The following is an 18463-nucleotide window of genomic DNA, read 5'->3' on the forward strand; positions in this document are numbered from 1 at the left end:
ACGTTCAGAGCACATTTATGCCCAATTCATGCAAAACTCCACGTAATCCCAAGGGGTTCACATACTTTTTCTTGCAACTGTAAATGGGAGAAAAAAGTCTGAAAGCTATAACCATGAGAAGCTGCTGGCCCTTTTCAGGAGCAAAGTATCCCCAGTTTTGGAGCCCATGTACAAACTGTTGGCACCATACAGAGTCAATCCTGAATAATAACAACAGTAATCCCTTGCCAGGGAGTCTACAAACAGCTCATGGGTGAGGATACAAATCGCCCACATCAATCAGAACTGAACATTCATTTCTGGAATTTCTAGCAACCTGGAGGTAGAATAATCCCTGGGCAGATGGTCATCTTAAAAAATATGATGTTGGTAGAGGCAGAATGTACTTTTTTTCACCAAATAATAATGGTAACAATACTGATTACCTAAGCACTTATGTGTGATAAAGGCTATAATCAGAATTACAATAATACCTCTGTCCCTAGCCAGTGATTATATACATGCCCTGCATATGTCCACAGTAGGGAATGAGACAGCAGATCTTTATGTTTTCCTAGCTCATCATCTTGAACTTTGCTCCCCAAGTTCCACATGTTAAACTGCAGATCCAGCTTATCTCAGCTGATAAAGCTATGTATGTAGGACTATAAAATTCACACACTCCTTCAAATAGATCCCATAAGCAGCTAACCAACAAAGGGAAGAGGTAAGAACAATTATGCACTAATATGGATACAATGGGGGACAGACAAATATGCACTAATATGGATACAATGGGGGACATACAATTATGCACTAATATGGATACAATGGGGGACATACAATTATGCACTAATATGGATACAATGGGGGACATACAATTATGCACTAATATGGATACAATGGGGGACATACAATTATGCACTAATATGGATACAATGGGGGACAGACAATTATGCACTAATATGGATACAATGGGGGACATACAATTATGCACTAATATGGATACAATGGGGGACATACAATTATGCACTAATATGGATACAATGGGGGACAGAAAGAGGACTTCTGTAACTGTATGGTGTGTTGTAGTATTTGTAATAAATCTGAGAAAATGGTGCCTAGCACTCCGGTATTGCTTGGAGTATGTCCAAAAAAATTATTTATTCATTTATCTTTTGGCTGTTTTAGTATATTTGTACAATTTTGTGTTTGTAAACTTACTTGCAGTTATATTTTGGCGCTGAGATCAGGGATGATCTAAAATGTAGGAGAATTGTGAAATCATACTTTGGGAGTTTCCTGAATATCTGTGTGCCTTCTAATAATGATGTACCGTAGTTTAGGAATTCTGGCAGGCTTGCCTCAAGATTGGCATGATTCTCTGCAGACTGCACACGTGTGCATATATTTAAAGTAGTAAAAAAAAAATCATGGTTTAGAATTGTTTGCAAGTTGATTTGCTCACCCTCAATTGGTGTTTAGTACATCTTGTGTGATATATAGGGAATGTATTGAGCTCAGTTCTTCTTTTTATGATACCTGTTACCTAGAACCAGCAGGTGCAAATTCGTTTGTCCAAATTTGCAGCCAATAAGGTAGAGATATACACATTTTTTCCAAGACAGTCATTTAGTTCTCAATATTCCTTCTTTTTTTACAGGTTGATGTGAACAGTCTGCAAACATGAAAAGTTTGGTTCTAACCATCGCTCTACTGTTCCTTACAGGTGGGTAAATCTTCAAAAAGTGTGGCACTGTTATTTTTTCTTATATATAGGATGTTTATCTGTTCAGTGTTCCTAACCGTTCTTTATTGAGTAGTGCATTTAATAGACTGTTATGTAAAATCTGTCTTAAGGGGTATGTAAACACATTGTAGGTGTAACAACACATTTCTCTTATTTGCCCCTTTGTTCTGTTAAATATGCTCTTAAAAATGCTTATTACATCTGTTTGACATGTGCAAGAAAAGATTAGCTGTCCATTCAGCCAGAAATCTTGTGAGCTGATAACTTCCTGTGCTCTCTGCCTCTGGGGTGTTATCAGTTAGCATTGTTCCCTGCTACCTTTGAGGACTACAGAACACCTCCCCTGTTATAGAGAATAGAGGGTTATATAGTCTTAACACACTTTTTCATAAGGTGGGTAAAACTGCTCAGTTTGGTTGTCACTCTAGAAAGGGAAGGGTGTTAATGGAAGGATTACCTTGCAAAATAAAGGGGAAAAACGTGAAAAAGAAAACAAATGTAGTCTGTACATCTAAGGACGGGTAAGCTGCAGTATACCCCACATGGAAGAAAAATGTATTTGAAATACATTTGAAAAATATTTTCCCCAAATATATTGACATATATTTGAAATACTACAATTTTGGCCTTATTCAATATATTTAAAAAAAAAAAAAAATAAAAATAAAATTTTATATATATATATATATATATATATATATATATATATATATATATATATATATATATATATATATAGTGCATGTTGAAATGTGTTTTTTACATATTAAATAATATATGAAAAATATTTTTAAAAATATATATTTTTTAAAATATATTCTTCAGATTCTTTTTAACATATAAAAAAAGTAATTTTTATAGAATAGTTATTTGTGAGCCACCAGGAGTTAACTTACTCTATTATTAGTGTTAATTGTGTGCTTAATTGAATATTTATTAAATATTGGATCGCCAGGCACTAATTACACCCTCTCTAGGTGTATGAAATTAAACTATGAATTCTTATACTGTACCGCGCTCCAATATTATCAACCTTTTGTGATTAACCTTTTTTGGTTGTGTGAATTTCTTAATATACCACCTATAATCCAATCATTACTTACTTCTATGGTGCTTAAATATACAATTAACATAAATTAATTTATAAATATGAATTAAAAAATTATATGTGATTATAACAAATATTAATAAAAAATTAATGAAAAATTGGAATGTCAATTCTATGTGAATAAAATAATAAAAAATTAATAAAACATTAAAAAAAAAAAAAAAGGGAATGTCAATTATTTTCTTTAAATTTGAGATGGTGTTGTTATTCAATTTAGTTAATGTGATAAGTCTGTGTTGGCAGCTTGAACCTCTCCCTCGTCTCCTCTCCTCTCTCCTCAGCTCAGCTTTCTCAATTGTGCTTTCTTCACTGGCTGCTTTGTTTATTCCTCCATATACGGAACATGCAGAGAAGGGAAAAGAAACATAGTGTCTTATCCGGGATATAAGTGATTTATTGCTCTTTGATCTCCCACTCACATTGTGTAAATGTAAATAACACTTTGCATACAATGTATCAAGATCGTGCTTCAGACAGCCTGGCTGATGTGTTTGCTTGCAGTAAATATACTCGCCGTTCCTCTGTGGATGCGTGATAACGTCACCGATCCTCCCCTACGCGTTACGCTACAGGGACTCGTAGCTTCCTCTGGGGGATGTGGATTTCCACATCCCCCAGAGGAAGCTACGAGTCCCTGTAGCGTAACGCGTAGGGGAGGGGCGGTGACGTTATCACGCATCCACAGAGGAACGGCGAGTATATTTACTGCAAGCAAACACATCAGCCAGGCTGTCTGAAGCACGATCTTGATACATTGTATGCAAAGCGTTATTTACATTTACACAATGTGAGTGGGAGATCAAAGAGCAATAAATCACTTATATCCCGGATAAGACACTATGTTTCTTTTCCCTTCTCTGCATGTTCCGTATATGGAGGAATAAACAAAGCAGCCAGTGAAGAAAGCACAATTGAGAAAGCTGAGCTGAGGAGAGAGGAGAGGAGACGAGGGAGAGGTTCAAGCTGCCAACACAGACTTATCACATTAACTAAATTGAATAACAACACCATCTCAAATTTAAAGAAAATAATTGACATTCCCTTTTTTTTTTTTTTAATGTTTTATTAATTTTTTATTATTTTATTCACATAAAATTGACATTCCAATTTTTCATTAATTTTTTATTAATATTTGTTATAATCACATATAATTTTTTAATTCATATTTATAAATTAATTTATGTTAATTGTATATTTAAGCACCATAGAAGTAAGTAATGATTGGATTATAGGTGGTATATTAAGAAATTCACACAACCAAAAAAGGTTAATCACAAAAGGTTGATAATATTGGAGCGCGGTACAGTATAAGAATTCATATAAAAAAAGTAATTTTAACATATAGTTCTACATATATTTGTAAATGCATTCCAAAAATGTAGATTAAATGTATTTTTAAAGGCAAACAGTATATTTGAAAATGTTTTTTTAAAAAGATTTTGTAATATGTAAAAAACACATTTCAACATGCTATATATATATATATATACATATATATATATATATATATATATATATATATAGTATATTGATTATGGCCAAAATTGTAGTATTTGAAATATATGTCAATATATTTGAGAAGAATATTTTTTAAATATATTTAAAATTTATTTTTCTTCCGTGTGGGACATTTTCTTCTTGGATACACTTTGATTTTTTTATACATCATACTGCTCTAGAAATACATGCGATAATTGACAAATCACAAAGAAGTGTGTTCTCTGCAGTATAGATGTCTATTTACTTTGCAGACACTTTACCTGAAAACATGTCTCTTTTTACCTTTAGGAACCCAAGCCCGTTTCCCTTGGCAGAATGAGGAACCCCAGACACCCACTCAGCAAGTCCAGGAGGCGATTGAGAGCTACATACAAACGCTACAGGGCATTGGCAGGGAGGCTTTGACACAGGCTGACTCTTCTGAAATTGCAAAACAGCTTGAGTAAGTAGTTTACTGATCATCACAAATCGCCAAATGTCATCACCAGGAAAGTTTTAGGCTGACAGCTGCAGTTTGACCTCTGCGTACAGATAGGCTTCTTTACAGCAAGCTATTAAAATGTAAAACATACTTCTACAGGAGTTAGTTTCAGCTAGCTCAGTATATATTTTTTTTAAAAGCTGGATGTATTTCTAAATGCACAAAATATGACTGGCTGCTATTATTTGTGTAGCCCCCTCCTAGGTAGGTTGCTAGGATATATATAGTCTAGTTTAGTATAGTGTGGTCTCCTGCTTAACAGGAGAGTGATATTCAAAACATAAAAGCTTTCTGCTTAAGAGAAAAGCTACAATTGTTTAGTGTGGATATCCTGTGTGGCTCACAGTGTTGCTGCTGAGATTGGCTCCTCTGTATCCAGGAGACCTTGGAAGGTTCTTGGTGAACAGGAATTCCAGCCAATTACAGGGAGTGGTGCCCCTTAGCATGCTGGGTACTAGTATTTATATTCAATGAGCACATGTGATCTGGGTTCTTCTTCTTCTTCCTCTGTGAAGGGAGTTCCAAGCAGGGGAGGCATGTGCCTCCCTGCCTCATGCTGCCAGGAGGCCTCGGGTGGTCAACCCAAGAGCCAGAAATGCTTTAAGCCAGGGTGCTTCTAAGAGCTTACTGAGGGGGATGTTTACAGACCCTCTCTGGTATCACGGAGGAAGATGACCTGCAGAAAGAGCCTCGTGAGTACAGACTGTTCTACAGGGATGCTGGGACTTGTATTGTTTAACCCCCTCGGGACCTACATAGTCAGGGGCTAGGTGTAAGCTAGAGGGGACATTGGCTGGTGTCCAAAAGAGCAACAGTCCAGTTCTGCATATCTACAGAGGGACTATACTCCATTTTTGTACAGTCATCTACACAGATTCACTAAGGGAAACCCAAAGGTAAGCTGTCCTCAAGTGTGCAGTGTTTGATTCAGAGTATCTTACTATATCCCTTCCCTATCCCAGTTCCAAAACAAAATAAAAGCAACAAAAAAGTACAACTAGACTGATAATTGAGCGTAACGAGCAAACGTTGTGTGCACCTGGCTATAGGAAATGGGATGTGCTTGGCTGCGGGAGAAGATCTAGGGGAACGCCTGGGAAAGATACAAGCAGTTCCTGCGGGGGTAGCACTATATTTGTACGAAAAAACATGGTATAAGCAAATTGAATCATGGCATTTAAGGTTTTCTTTACTTCCTTTGAACTCAGTTGTGTATTTACAGCTGTAAGGATGTAGGTTTTTCATTTGTTGATTTTTGCTTTTCTAACAAGATAAATATGTGCATTTTTCAACCTTGCTATGTAACTCCTATGCAACTACACAAAAGAATAAGGCTAACTGAACACAGATTTTTGGTAACAAGAAGAATAATCCATGTATTTGTCACAATAACCGCGGGAATGGCAAACTTCAAGCACAAGATCACAAAGATTTAATAGCATTCAGGAAACCATTTTGCAGACAGTCTTTGTTCCTTTAACTAGAGTTAATGGAAAGAATCCTTTGACTTGGCAGTTGCCAAACTTAATATTGCAACAAGCTAGAAGCAGTGCTGTTATGCAGGATACTGATGCACAATGGTTCTTTTGCAAGAAGGCATATCTCGTACTTATCTGAAAAATTGTCTATGGCCAGCTTCTGCTTTAAAGTGTGTATAAAGTCACAACTTTTTTTAAGATTTAGATAAAGAAGTATGAAAGGGTTGTAGTTGACCCAAAAGATAGCATTTCATTTACTGTGTACTTTTACATATGGTTTGTTATTTGGATAAGTCTACAAGTTATAAAAGTTTATTAAAAAGATGCTTTTGGAAGACAATGATCTAAGGTTCCCGTACTGATTTGTGCTATTAAAAATTAAGTGAACTAGTGAAAACTAATATCAAGGTTATCCCATATTCTAAGAATGTTTGATACATTTATTATATTGGAGATCAGAAGTCTAGGGTACATGTCTGTTTTTTTTTTTGCACTTACAAAACTTGTAAATATTTTTTTCCATTTAGTTTGAAAATCACCGAGAAGTTTGATGCCTTCAGTGCTAATGCACTGGCTTGGAGGAAACAGCTGCACCCCTATGTGGAGAATGTAAAGGAAGCAATGTCTGCAGAGCTGGAGAAGGATATCCCCCAAATCAGAGAAAAGATCCGTCCCTATGTTGAGACCTTCCAGAAAAACTGGGCTACTCAAGTACAGTCTTTCAAGGATAAGATTACACCAATGGTGGATGAGCTGAAGAAGCAGACCAAGGAGAATCTAGAGGGATTTTACAAAAATGCCCAGCCCCAGATTGAAGGGCTCAGAGAAACGCTTCGTTCTGAGGTTGACTCCTTAAGAGCCAACATTGCCCCATACCAGGATGAAATAAGGCAAAAGCTGATTGAGAGGTTCGAAGAGGTGAAAGCCAATGCTGGGCCTAAAGCAGAAGAGTTCAAAGCCCAGTTATCCCAACATGCTGAAAACCTAAAACAGAGGCTTGGACCCGTGATTGAAAACCTCAAAGAACAACTTGCACCCAAATTAGAGGAAGCCAGAACAAAGCTGGGCCTTCTGTGGCAAGCTGTGCAAGCCAAGATCGCTGAACGCTACTCCTAAACTTAATTGTTTGTTCCAGTGACTGTATGAAGACATGGTACTAGAGAAGTCAATTTCCATTCTGCTGTATTCCTGTGCTTCCACCATAAGCACACTGTTTACCAAAGAGGAATAAATACCCATGCTGCTACTTCATGCCCAATGGCAAAAATGTACATGTGGTCTGATGTAATGCTATGTTTACTTACAATATTGTGATTTCCTACGTATGTCCTGAGACCATGTTCCTCTTTTCTTTCATATCAGTCTGTGAATAAAATGCATTGGTTAAATTATTTGTTTATTTTCTTATTGTCTATTATCCATATTACAACAAATACTTATACAAATACAGTATATGGTAAACTCCACTAGCAGGGAAAAAGACAAAAAAAAAAAAGATTCAACTAAGAATACACATGGTTTTGTATGTAGACAGTTTATCTGTAGTCTGTATTCAGCTTCTACTGGGCAGGAAAAAACACATACTTATACTATCACTTCCCTCTCTCCATACCTTTTCTATGGAACTCAGGTCAGACTGATGTGATCATATATTTCATATGCTCATCCTAGTGCAGGGGTGGGCAAACTTTTTGACTTGAGGGCCGCAATGGGTTCATATATTGGACCCGGGGGCCGGACCAAGAGTAGATGAATGATGTGTATGTGTCATCCATAGTAAGTATAGTAATATTCCCCCATAGTAAGCATAGTAATTCATCCCCCATATAGTAATTCATCCCCCATAGTAATTCATCCCCCATATAGTAATTCATCCCCCATAGTAATTCATCCCCCATATAGTAATTCATCCCCCATAGTAATTCATCCCCCATAGTAATTCATCCCCCATAGTAATTCATCCCCTATAGTAATTCATCCCCCATATAGTAATTCATCCCCCATAGTAATTCATCCCCCATATAGTAATTCATCCCCCCTATAGTAATTCATCCCCCCTATAGTAATTCATTCCCCATATTAATTCATCCCCCATAGTAAATCATCCCCCATATAGTAATTCATCCCCCCTACAGTAATTCATCCCCCCTATAGTAATTCATTCCCCATATTAATTCATCCCTCATATAGTATTTCATCCCCCACAGTACTATTCCCCCCCAAGTAGTAAGCCAAGTCCCCCCTGTGTCAATTCACTTACCTTTGCTCCGAGCGTTCCTCTCGCCGTGTTCCCGCGCCATTCCGGTCTTCAGGGCGGACTGTGAGAGGAGCCTAGCTTCCCTCCCCTCACGTTCGTCACGCTGCCCCGCCTACACACATCCTGACAGCCACATCCGCGGGCCGGATTAAAAGGTCCGCCGGGCCGTATACGGCCTGCGGGCCGTAGTTTGCCCATTGCTGTCCTAGTGGGTATGCTGGGGGGTAACTAAATTATTCTATTTCTAGGGATTGCAAGTTAATCTTAGTTAATCTTTTATTATTGTTATCAGATAACTGTGGGGTATATTAGGGGTTTAGGTGGGAAGAAGACAAGGCAGGTCATGGAAAGAGCTAGTCTCCAGCTAGAGGTGATGTATGCTGCAGTTTGATATTTGACGCTTCCCCTCCAGGGAGAAGTCTGGGGATTGCTCCCTTCATAGGTGGTATGACATATGGCATACCCCTTACTATTCCATCAAGGTCCGGGTACAGTTCTATCTCTCCTTTCAGCCCCTCTCACTGAAGTTATCCTATTGGAACTGTTCAAGAACTGTGCCAACATTTGTTGGGATGACTGTATGTTGATGCTGAACTTTGCTTTATAAATAGTTCCCTATGCAACTTTAACTGTACATTTCAAGCCTGAGCTGCCATACTGGCATGGCTGTGTATACTGTCTATGAAGATATACTCATTCAGAAAGCACTGGGGCCTGGAAGTTGCTTTTGTTTCTGCCACCTTTAGGAATGTCTCCTGAAATGTACCTGTGCCCTCAGGGGTTATAGCAGGGTCCATTGCCAGGGGGTATGGTTGGTATTAAGCAAAGGAAGACAAGAATGAGTCAAGCCCAGCCAGGTGACTTCATGGGGTGTGATTAAGGGGGTGAAATAACAGAGTGCTACTAGGGAGTCCCCTGACAGGAATGCATTAATAATGAGAAAAGGACTGTGACTTGCTTCTTCACTTAAGCATCAATGGCTAAAGTGTTCCTTTACATTGATGGCCAGTGTAAAAATGCTCCATACTTTGGTGGTAAATAGAAGGACCTCATAACACTGGTGGTCAGTGGGAGAAAGGCCCCCATACACTGGTGGTCAGTTGGGAGAAGGGCCCCCATACACTGGTGGTCAGTTGGGAGAAAGGCCCCCATACACTGGTGGTCAGTTGGGAGAAAGGCCCCCATACACTGGTGGTCAGTTGGGAGAAAGGCCCCCATACACTGGTGGTCAGTTGGGAGAAGGCCCCCATACACTGGTGGTCAGTTGGGAGAAGGGCCCCCATACACTGCTGATCAGTTGGGAGAAGGGCCCCCGTACACTGGTGGTCAGTTGCGAGAAGGGCCCCCGTATACTGGTGGTCAGTTGGGAGAAGGGCCTCCGTACACTGGTGGTCATTTCGGAGAAGGGCCCCCGTACACTGGTGGTCATTTCGGAGAAGGGCCCCCATACACTGGTTGTCAGTTGGGAGAAGGGCCCCAATACACTGGTTGTCAGTTGGGAGAAGGGCCCCCGTACACTGGTGGTCAATTGGGAGAAGGACCTCTATACACTGGTGGTCAGTTGGGAGAAGGGCCCCCATACACTGGTGGTCAGTTGGGAGAAGGGCCCTATACACTGGTGGTCAGTGGAAGATACCCCCTTACACTGATGATCAGTGCCATTCTGTGAACTGTTCCAGTGGCAGATGTCATTCTGTGAGCTGTGCCAGTGGCGGATGTCATTTTGTGAGCTGTGCAGTGAGTTCTGGGACAACTCTCCCTTCTCTTTATTGCCCACCCCCAAATCCAACACTATGCCATCACTGGCTCTAATTTGGATGGGGGAGCCCAAATTTTACTCTTGCTTAGGGCAGCACAAAATCAAAATACACAACTGGCTTTATGCTCTCAAAGAGTATCTAAGCCCCAAACAAATGCAATATATTGAAGCTTACTAGTCCTTAGATGTGGTGGATGCATTTGTTTCCTTTTTCTAAGCTTTTATTTCTCTATTTTTACCTGGTGAAACCCCAGTATCACATTTCCTGTCCTAGGGTGACAACCCTCACTCACTGCACTGTATATTGGAGCAGTGTTGTCACCCTAAACTGCTTTCCTGATTTGAACTATAAACCTTCCCTTCTCTCCTTGTCTCCATTACATAGAAAATTAAAACAATGAATATGCCTTTTATTGCAAGATTGAGGTTATCATGCTGTTGCTTTTCCATGTTAGGTGACCTCTGTCCCTATGATGTGTTTGCTTTATGCTTTTCTTACACATTGATGTGTAGGTAGCTTTAGTCATGCTTTTCATGGATCAGAATCCTTTAGAGGCTGCTTACCACTCCCTCTGACTTCAGAATGAGAACATGGAGCAGATAAACAGCAATGTTTATGTACTTCCCAGAGATTAGTAACCAATGTACAGGCGTGCCTCGGTTTACAAATGCCTCGGTTAACGTAATTTTTGGTTTACAAATGAAAATAATTAGAGATGAGCGAAGTATTCAAAAATTCGATTCGACTGATTCGGCGAATTCGTGGAAAAATTTCGATTCGAGTCGAATATATTCGCTGCGAATTTAACTTATAAAAGGGTGTTTCTAGGCTTCAGAGAGCCTTTATATTAGTGCAGAACACTGTACCTTTAATTTAAATGCCCTTGGAGTCTGCTGGGGAAGAGAAATAATACTGACAGTCAGTATGACATGCAGATGAGTGCCGTCGATCTTAGAATCACCGCACACTTCACTCATTTGGGCAGTCACGGGGCCAAAACCAGAGTGTGGAGCCACAGTGTGGCGGTGGAGGCAGCAGCAATGGGAGGCCATACAGCACCCTATGACAAAAATGGAAACCACCAGCAGTGTGAGGAGACCTGAAAGTGGCACATGGCAGAGTGTGGCGATGGAGACAGCAGCAATGGGAGGCCGTACAGGGACCCATGACACACTCTGGACCTGGCAGCAGCATGAGGAGGCGGTACAGGGGCCCATGACAGATTACGGGCCTGGCAGCAGCATGAGGAGTCGGTACGGGGGCCCATGGCAGATTAGGGGCCTGGCAGCAGCTATGGGAGGCCCGTAATCTGCCAGCACCCTATGACAAAAAATGGAACACACCAGCAGTGTGAGGAGACCTGAAAGTGGCACATGGCAGAGTGTGGCGATGGAGACAGCAGCAATGGGAGGCCATACAGGGACCCATGAGAGACTCTGGACCTGGCAGCAGCATGAGGAGGCGGTATAGGGGCCCATGGCAGATTAGGGGCCTGGCAGCAGCTATGGGAGGCCCGTAATCTGCCAGCACCCTATGACAAAAAATGGAACACACCAGCAGTGTGAGGAGACCTGAAAGTGGCACATGGCAGAGTGTGGCGATGGAGACAGCAGCAATGGGAGGCCGTACAGGGACCCATGAGAGACTCTGGACTTGGCAGCAGCATGAGGAGGCGGTATAGGGGCCCATGGCAGATTAGGGGCCTGGCAGCAGCTATGGGAGGCCCGTAATCTGCCAGCACCCTATGACAAAAAATGGAACACACCAGCAGTGTGAGGAGACCTGAAAGTGGCACATGTTTGGGGCATGATTCATGGCGGATTTAGTCAGTTGTGTCAGGAACTGGTGGTTTGAAATCCAGACTAATCCACGCCTGATTCATTTTCACAAACGTGAGTCTCTCCACACTTTGGGTGGATAGTCGTGTCCTCCGCGGAGTTACAATACCTCCTGCCGCACTAAACACGCGCTCCGATGCCACGCTACTGGCCGGGCATGACAGCCTTTCAAGGGCAAATTCAGCTAGTTGGGGCCAAAGGTCAAGTTTCGTTGCCCAGTAGTCAAGGGGATTGTCTACCTCGGTTGGCAGGGTGCTGTCCAAGTAGGCCTAAGCCTGTTGTTTGAGGTCCTGCTCCAGGTCCACCTGATGCTGCTGCTGCTGCTGCTGCTGCGGCTGGTTAGTAGTTTCCTCACTGCGCTGGTGAAGAAAGCTACTCATCATCGACTGCAGACTGAGGCAGCTGCTGCTGGTGGAGCTGCCACTGCTCCTACCACCCCACCCCTCCCCTGCTGCCATGGCAGCAGAACGCAAGCGCACAGGGCCCACAGTGTCTGAGGATGGATGTTGGCGCAGAAAGGCAGAGACCAGCTGACTACATAGGTGGTTTTTATAGTACGTTATTTTGGCCTCCCTCTCAGCAGGTGTGAAAAAGGCCACCATTTTTGAACGGTAGCGAGGGTCCAACAAGGTGGACAGCCAAAAGTCATCCCTCTGTCTGATGGTTATTATTCGGCTATCGGTACGCAAGCAAGCGAGCATGCTATGGGCCATTTGTGCCAAGGAATGCGAGGGACTCCCTGCCTCCATCTCCACAGCATACTGCCACGGTGCGTCTGGGTCCTCTATCTCCTCTTCCTCCTCCTCTACCAGATGCTCCTGCTCCTCCACTCCTGTCCGCTGAGTGGAAAAACCACCCATTTCACTCAATAATTCCTGAGCACCAATGTCCTCCTCTACCTCCTCCTCTTCTTCCTGTCCTGCCCCCACAGGGGTCATGTGGCGTTGAGATCTGTGCGCCACGTCTACCGCACCCTGACCAGCCATTGTTAACAGCATTTGTTCCAGGACGTGCAACAGAGGAATGACGTCGTTCATCCCATAGTCCTGCCGACTCACGAATAGCATGGCCTCCTCAAAGGGCCTGAGCAAGCGGCAGGTGTCACGCATGAGCTGCCAATGGCTGACATCTAAGTTACACAGGGAGTACCTTTATCCGCTTTTAACATCAGGAAATCTGTGATGGTCTTTCGCTGTTCGTAAATGCGGTCTAACATATGTAGGGTTGAATTCCACCTTGTTGCAACGTCACAGCATGAGGAGTTGGTACGGGGGCCCATGGCAGATTACGGGCCTGGCAGCAGCAATGGGAGGCCCGTAATCTGCCAGCACCCTATGACAAAAAATGTAACACACCAGCAGTGTGAGGAGATCTGAAAGTGGCACATGGCAGAGTGTGGCGATGGAGACAGCAGCAATGGGAGGCCGTACAGGGACCCATGAGAGACTCTGGACCTGGCAGCAGCATGAGGAGGCGGTATAGGGGCCCATGGCAGATTAGGGGCCTGGCAGCAGCTATGGGAGGCCCGTAATCTGCCAGCACCCTATGTCAAGAAATTGAACACACCAGCAGTGTGTGAGGAGACCTGAAAGTGGCACATGGCAGAGTGTGGCGATGGAGACAGCAGCAATGGGAGGCCGTACAGGGACCCATGACACACTCTGGACCTGGCAGCAGCATGAAGAGGCGGTACAGGGGCCCATGGCAGATTAGGGGCCTGGCAGCAGCAATGGGAGGCCCGTAATCTGCCAGCACCCTATGACAAAAAATTGAACACACCAGCAGTGTGTGAGGAGACCTGAAAGTGGCACATGGCAGAGTGTGGCGATGGAGACAGCAGCAATGGGAGGCCGTACAGGGACCCATGACAGACTCTGGACTTGGCAGCAGCATGAGGAGGCGGTATAGGGGCCCATGGCAGATTAGGGGCCTGGCAGCAGCTATGGGAGGCCCGTAATCTGCCAGCACCCTATGTCAAAAAATTGAACACACCAGCAGTGTGAGGAGACCTGAAAGTGGCACATGGAAGAGTGTGGCGATGGAGACAGCAGCAATGGGAGGCCGTACAGGGACCCATGACAGACTCTGGACTTGGCAGCAGCATGAGGAGGCGGTATAGGGGCCCATGGCAGATTAGGGGCCTGGCAGCAGCTATGGGAGGCCCGTAATCTGCCAGCACCCTATGTAAAAAAATTGAACACACCAGCAGTGTGAGGAGACCTGAAAGTGGCACATGGAAGAGTGTGGCGATGGAGACAGCAGCAATGGGAGGCCGTACAGGGACCCATGACAGACTCTGGACTTGGCAGCAGCATGAGGAGGCGGTATACGGGCCCATGGCAGATTAGGGGCCTGGCAGCAGCTATGGGAGGCCTGTAATCTGCCAGCACCCTATGTCAAAAAATTGAACACACCAGCAGTGTGAGGAGACCTGAAAGTGGCACATGGCATGAGACACTGTGGACCTGGCAGCAGCATGAGGAGGCGGTACAGGGGCCCATGGCAGATTAGGGGCCTGGCAGCAGCTATGGGAGGCCCGTAATCTGCCAGTACCCTATGTCAAAAAATTGAACACACCAGCAGTGTGTGAGGAGACCTGAAAGTGGCACATGGCAGAGTGTGGCGATGGAGACAGCAGCAATGGGAGGCCGTACAGGGACCCATGACAGACTCTGGACTTGGCAGCAGCATGAGGAGGCGGTATAGGGGCCCATGGCAGATTAGGGGCCTGGCAGCAGCTATGGGAGGCCCGTAATCTGCCAGCACCCTATGTCAAAAAATTGAACACACCAGCAGTGTGAGGAGACCTGAAAGTGGCACATGGCATGAGACACTGTGGACCTGGCAGCAGCATGAGGAGGCGGTACAGGGGCCCATGGCAGATTAGGGGCCTGGCAGCAGCTATGGGAGGCCCGTAATCTGCCAGCACCCTATGTCAAAAAATTGAACACACCAGCAGTGTGTGAGGAGACCTGAAAGTGGCACATGGCAGAGTGTGGCGATGGAGACAGCAGCAATGGGAGGCCGTACAGGGACCCATGACAGACTCTGGACTTGGCAGCAGCATGAGGAGGCGGTATAGGGGCCCATGGCAGATTAGGGGCCTGGCAGCAGCTATGGGAGGCCCGTAATCTGCCAGCACCCTATGTCAAAAAATGGAACACACCAGCAGTGTGAGGAGACCTGAAAGTGGCACATGGCATGAGACACTGTGGACCTGGCAGCAGCATGAGGAGGCGGTACAGGGGCCCATGGCAGATTAGGGGCCTGGCAGCAGCTATGGGAGGCCCGTAATCTGCCAGCACCCTATGTCAAAAAATTGAACACACCAGCAGTGTGTGAGGAGACCTGAAAGTGGCACATGGCAGAGTGTGGCGATGGAGACAGCAGCAATGGGAGGCCGTACAGGGACCCATGAGAGACTCTGGACTTGGCAGCAGCATGAGGAGGCGGTATAGGGGCCCATGGCAGATTAGGGGCCTGGCAGCAGCTATGGGAGGCCCGTAATCTGCCAGCACCCTATGTCAAAAAATTGAACACACCAGCAGTGTGTGAGGAGACCTGAAAGTGGCACATGGCAGAGTGTGGCGATGGAGACAGCAGCAATGGGAGGCCGTACAGGGACCCATGACAGACTCTGGACTTGGCAGCAGCATGAGGAGGCGGTATAGGGGCCCATGGCAGATTAGGGGCCTGGCAGCAGCTATGGGAGGCCCGTAATCTGCCAGCACCCTATGTCAAAAAATTGAACACACCAGCAGTGTGAGGAGACCTGAAAGTGGCACATGGAAGAGTGTGGCGATGGAGACAGCAGCAATGGGAGGCCGTACAGGGACCCATGACAGACTCTGGACTTGGCAGCAGCATGAGGAGGCGGTATAGGGGCCCAAGGCAGATTAGGGGCCTGGCAGCAGCTATGGGAGGCCCGTAATCTGCCAGCACCCTATGTCAAAAAATTGAACACACCAGCAGTGTGTGAGGAGACCTGAAAGTGGCACATGGCAGAGTGTGGCGATGGAGACAGCAGCAATGGGAGGCCGTACAGGGACCCATGACAGACTCTGGACTTGGCAGCAGCATGAGGAGGCGGTATAGGGGCCCATGGCAGATTAGGGGCCTGGCAGCAGCTATGGGAGGCCCGTAATCTGCCAGCACCCTATGTCAAAAAATTGAACACACCAGCAGTGTGAGGAGACCTGAAAGTGGCACATGGCATGAGACACTGTGGACCTGGCAGCAGCATGGGGAGGCGGTACAGGGGCCCATGGCAGATTAGGGACCTGGCAGCAGCTATGGGAGGCCCGTAATCTGCCTGCACCCTATGTCAAAAAATTGAACACACCAGCAGTGTGTGAGGAGACCTGAAAGTGGCACATGGAAGAGTGTGGCGATGGAGACAGCAGCAATGGGACGCCGTACAGGGACCCATGAGAGACTCTGGACTTGGCAGCAGCATGAGGAGGCGGTATAGGGGCCCATGGCAGATTAGGGGCCTGGCAGCAGCTATAGGAGGCCCGTAATCTGCCAGCACCCGATGACAAAAAATGGAACACACCAGCAGTGTGAGGAGACCTGAAAGTGGCACATGGCATGAGACACTGTGGACCTGGCAGCAGCATGAGGAGGCGGTACAGGGGCCCATGGCAGATTAGGGTCCTGGCAGCAGCTATGGGAGGCCCGTAATCTGCCAGCACCCTATGACAAAAAATGGAACACACCAGCAGTGTGAGGAGACGTGAAAGTGGCACATGTTTGGGGCATGATTCATGGCGGATTTAGTCAGTTGTGTCAGGAACTGGTGGTTTGAAATCCAGACTAATCCACGCCTGATTCATTTTCACAAACGTGAGTCTCTGCACACTTTGGGTGGACAGTCGTGTCCTCCGCGGAGTTACAATACCTCCTGCCGCACTAAACACGCGCTCCGATGCCACGCTACTGGCCGGGCATGACAGCCTTTCAAGGGCAAATTCAGCTAGTTGGGGCCAAAGGTCAAGTTTCGTTGCCCAGTAGTCAAGGGGATTGTCTACCTCGGTTGGCAGGGTGCTGTCCAAGTAGGCCCAAGCCTGTTGTTTGAGGTCCTGCTCCAGGTCCACCTGATGCTGCTGCTGCTGCGGCTGGTTAGTAGTTTCCTCACTGCGCTGGTGAAGAAAGCTACTCATCATCGACTGCAGACTGAGGCAGCCGCTGCTGGTGGAGCTACCACTGCTCCTACCACCCCACCCCTCCCCTGCTGCCATGGCAGCGGAACGCGAGCGCACAGGGCCCACAGTGTCTGAGAATGGACGTTGGCGCACAAAGGCAGAGACCAACTGACTACATAGGTGGTTTTTATAGTACGTTATTTTGGCCTCCCTCTCAGCAGGTGTGAAAAAGGCCACCATTTTTGAACGGTAGCGAGGGTCCAACAAGGTGGACAGCCAAAAGTCATCCCTCTGTCTGATGGTTATTATTCGGCTGTCGCTACGCAAGCAACCGAGCATGCTATGGGCCATTTGTGCCAAGGAATGCGAGGGACTCCCTGCCTCCATCTCCACAGCATACTGCAACGGTGCGTCTGGGTCCTCTGTCTCCTCCTCCTCCTCCTCTACCAGATGCTCCTGCTCCTCCACTCCTGTCCGCTGAGTGGAAAAACCACCCATTTCACTCAATAATTCCTGAGCACAAATGTCCTCCTCTACCTCCTCCTCTTCTTCCTGTCCTGCCCCCACAGGGGTCATGTGGCATTGAGATCTGTGCACCACGTCTACCGCACCCTGACCAGCCATTGTTAACAGCATTTGTTCCAGGACGTGCAACAGAGGAATGACGTCGTTCATCCCATAGTCCTGCCGACTCACGAATAGCGTGGCCTCCTCAAAGGGCCTGAGCAAGCGGCAGGTGTCACGCATGAGCTGCCAATGGCTGACATCGAAGTTACACAGGGGAGTACCTTTATCCGCTTGTAACATCAGGAAATCGGTGATGGCCTTTCGCTGTTCGTAAAGGCGGTCTAACATGTGTAGGGTTGAATTCCACCTTGTTGCAACGTCGCAGATCAGGCGATGCTGTGGAATTCCGTTCTGCCGCTGCAGCTCAAGGAGGGTGTGCTTTGCGGTGTAGGAATGGCTGAAATGCATGCAAAGTTTACGTGACATTTTAAGGATGTCTTGCAGTGGGATGGTGGATTTTAGGAACCGCTTGACAACCAGATTGAACACGTGAGCCATGCATGGCGCATGGCACAACCTTCCTTGACGCAGAGCAGACACCATGTTCTTTCCGTTGTCGGTCAACATGGTTCCGATTTTCAGTTTGCGCGGAGACAGCCAT

General features: G+C 45.6%; 1 protein-coding gene across 1 annotated transcript; it reads left to right on the forward strand.

The window, feature by feature from the left end:
* Positions 1 to 633: 633 nt before the first annotated feature.
* LOC149468393 (uncharacterized) lies at positions 634 to 7687 on the forward strand. Its single transcript, XM_089670148.1, has 4 exons — positions 634 to 706; positions 1643 to 1708; positions 4626 to 4779; positions 6824 to 7687. Exons 2-4 carry the CDS (start codon positions 1666 to 1668, stop codon positions 7410 to 7412), a joined length of 786 nt encoding a protein of 261 aa, XP_089526274.1. The 5' UTR covers positions 634 to 706; positions 1643 to 1665; the 3' UTR covers positions 7413 to 7687.
* The last annotated feature ends 10776 nt before the right edge of the window (positions 7688 to 18463 follow it).

This window comes from Staurois parvus, unplaced genomic scaffold (genome assembly GCF_062004578.1).
Source record: "Staurois parvus isolate SC_StPar_1 unplaced genomic scaffold, SC_StPar_1.0 ptg000087l, whole genome shotgun sequence".
Taxonomy (NCBI): Eukaryota; Metazoa; Chordata; class Amphibia; order Anura; family Ranidae; genus Staurois; species Staurois parvus.

Excerpts from the sequence above, each read along its gene's own strand:
- LOC149468393 (XM_089670148.1), top strand. The coding sequence starts at position 1,666 with ATGAAAAGTTTGGTTCTAACCATCGCTCTACTGTTCCTTACAG. Across the intron at positions 1,709-4,625 it reads CGCTCTACTGTTCCTTACAG|GAACCCAAGCCCGTTTCCCT; the intron begins GTGGGTAAATCT and ends TTTTACCTTTAG. Across the intron at positions 4,780-6,823 it reads GAAATTGCAAAACAGCTTGA|TTTGAAAATCACCGAGAAGT; the intron begins GTAAGTAGTTTA and ends TTTTCCATTTAG.